Source organism: Schistocerca piceifrons, chromosome 4 (genome assembly GCF_021461385.2).
Source record: "Schistocerca piceifrons isolate TAMUIC-IGC-003096 chromosome 4, iqSchPice1.1, whole genome shotgun sequence".
NCBI lineage: Eukaryota > Metazoa > Arthropoda > Insecta > Orthoptera > Acrididae > Schistocerca > Schistocerca piceifrons.
In genome coordinates this window covers 538,506,735-538,508,432 of record NC_060141.1, presented here as the reverse complement: position 1 = coordinate 538,508,432, position 1,698 = coordinate 538,506,735, and the positions used below count along the sequence as shown (strand labels likewise).

At 36.2% G+C, this 1,698-nt stretch overlaps 1 protein-coding gene across 1 annotated transcript; it reads left to right on the top strand.

Annotated features, from left to right (window-relative positions):
- The first annotated feature begins 245 nt into the window (after positions 1 to 245).
- Positions 246 to 731, top strand: LOC124795985. The gene has a single exon (XM_047260065.1). The coding sequence runs from the start codon at positions 246 to 248 to the stop codon at positions 729 to 731; it is 486 nt and encodes a 161-aa protein (XP_047116021.1).
- Positions 732 to 1,698: the final 967 nt, after the last annotated feature.

Here is a 1,698-nt window from a genome sequence, read left to right as displayed (position 1 = left end):
AGTAACCGATTGCGGAAGGCAATTTAATTCTGAGCTATTTCAAGCACTATCAAAAATATGTGGTTGTAATCAAACTCAAACTAGTGCATATCATCCTCAGTCCAATGGAAAAATAGAAAGATTTCGTTGCACACTTAAAGCAGCAATCCATTCACATTCAACTAAAAAATGAACTCAAACAATACCTGTAATTCTTCTTGGTCTTCATTGCTGAATCAGAGAAACCGAATGCTATGATAGCAGAAATGGTTTATGGTTCACTCATCAGAATACCTGGTGATGCTTTTTTCAAGAAGACTGAACAAAAAGATTCAGACATACCCCAATTTGTTTCAGATGTAAAACAATATATGAACCGACTGAAACCTGTGCAAATAGCTCACAAAGTAAAACAGACACCATTTGTATACAAGGACCTCAGCATGTCAACACACACATTTGTAAGGATTGACATGATTAAAAAGTTGTTAGAACCTCCATGTGAAGGCCCATACAAAGTCGTGGAAAGAATACCAAATTTTTTTGGACTCAAAATGAAAGACCAACTAAAAAACATTTCTATCGACCGATTGAAACCAGCATATTTGCTAAAAGAAGACATTAAATTGCCAGAAGATACTCCTGTTTCACCACCACCCCAGGATAAACAACCTGAAGATAAAAACCCACGCACATCAAGATTGGGTCAAGTAATTAGATTTCCCACAAGACTAGTGGAAGTGGTACAGTGAATTGTGACTGTCTTAATGAGAAGGGAGTGATGTGGGGGCAGGTTGCTCTGCCATATGGTGTTTTTGGTGTTTGTTAGTGAGTGTTTTGACATCGATAAGGTTGGCTTCAGAGATATATGTTCTGTGACATCACAAGAGACAAAATAAGATTGTCTTGTTTTAGAGAGTTGTAAATGTAGTGTTTCCTAAGTAACATGCTGATTCATGTCTTATAAAATTATATAATAAAGAAGTCGTGAGTTCTTATTTGTGTGTTTACCTTAGTGAGACACCACCAATAGTATAATCATAACTGACATTTCACTATTGAGATGGTTGTATGGGCACATCCCAAAAGCCAATAAACAAAAAAGTAAAGAACTTCTGCTTTTGACGTAACACATTCCTTGACATGTTTAATGCAAACAGCATTTCTGTTGGATTTATTCCAGTCACTTAAGAGGATGTTTTTTATTCAGCAATTCTGTTTTCTTCTTCAGCAGGGAATCTAAATACTGGTACATAGCCCTCTTCCTTGTTGGATTTGTAATTGCTCTTGCAATCAGAGACTATTATGTATGAGTAAAGGTGAATTTAAATAGACTGGCCTGTTGTACTACATGAATGTCATGAAACTAAGTCTGTGAATTGAGCCAAATGTATGGCAATATTTATAATATTAATGATTAATGACATACTGAATACTGATACTGAATTTCTGAATCCAAAACTTTAGTTTTGTCCCAATTCTGCAGCAAAGCTCATTTATATAGCACAGTTGCACATATTTGTGTAACCACTACAAGCTTTGTAGAATTCTGTACTTACGTTTGTGTTTCATCTTCCACTGCAGTCATGACTATATAATCACTATTGTGCAGCCACAGCCATGAGGTAGGTCTTAATGCAACTTTGCTACATGTCAGCCCTTTGGCCTCTAATAGAGGTGGACATAGTTTCAAGTAGGGTGCTAGCAATGTGATTGCTC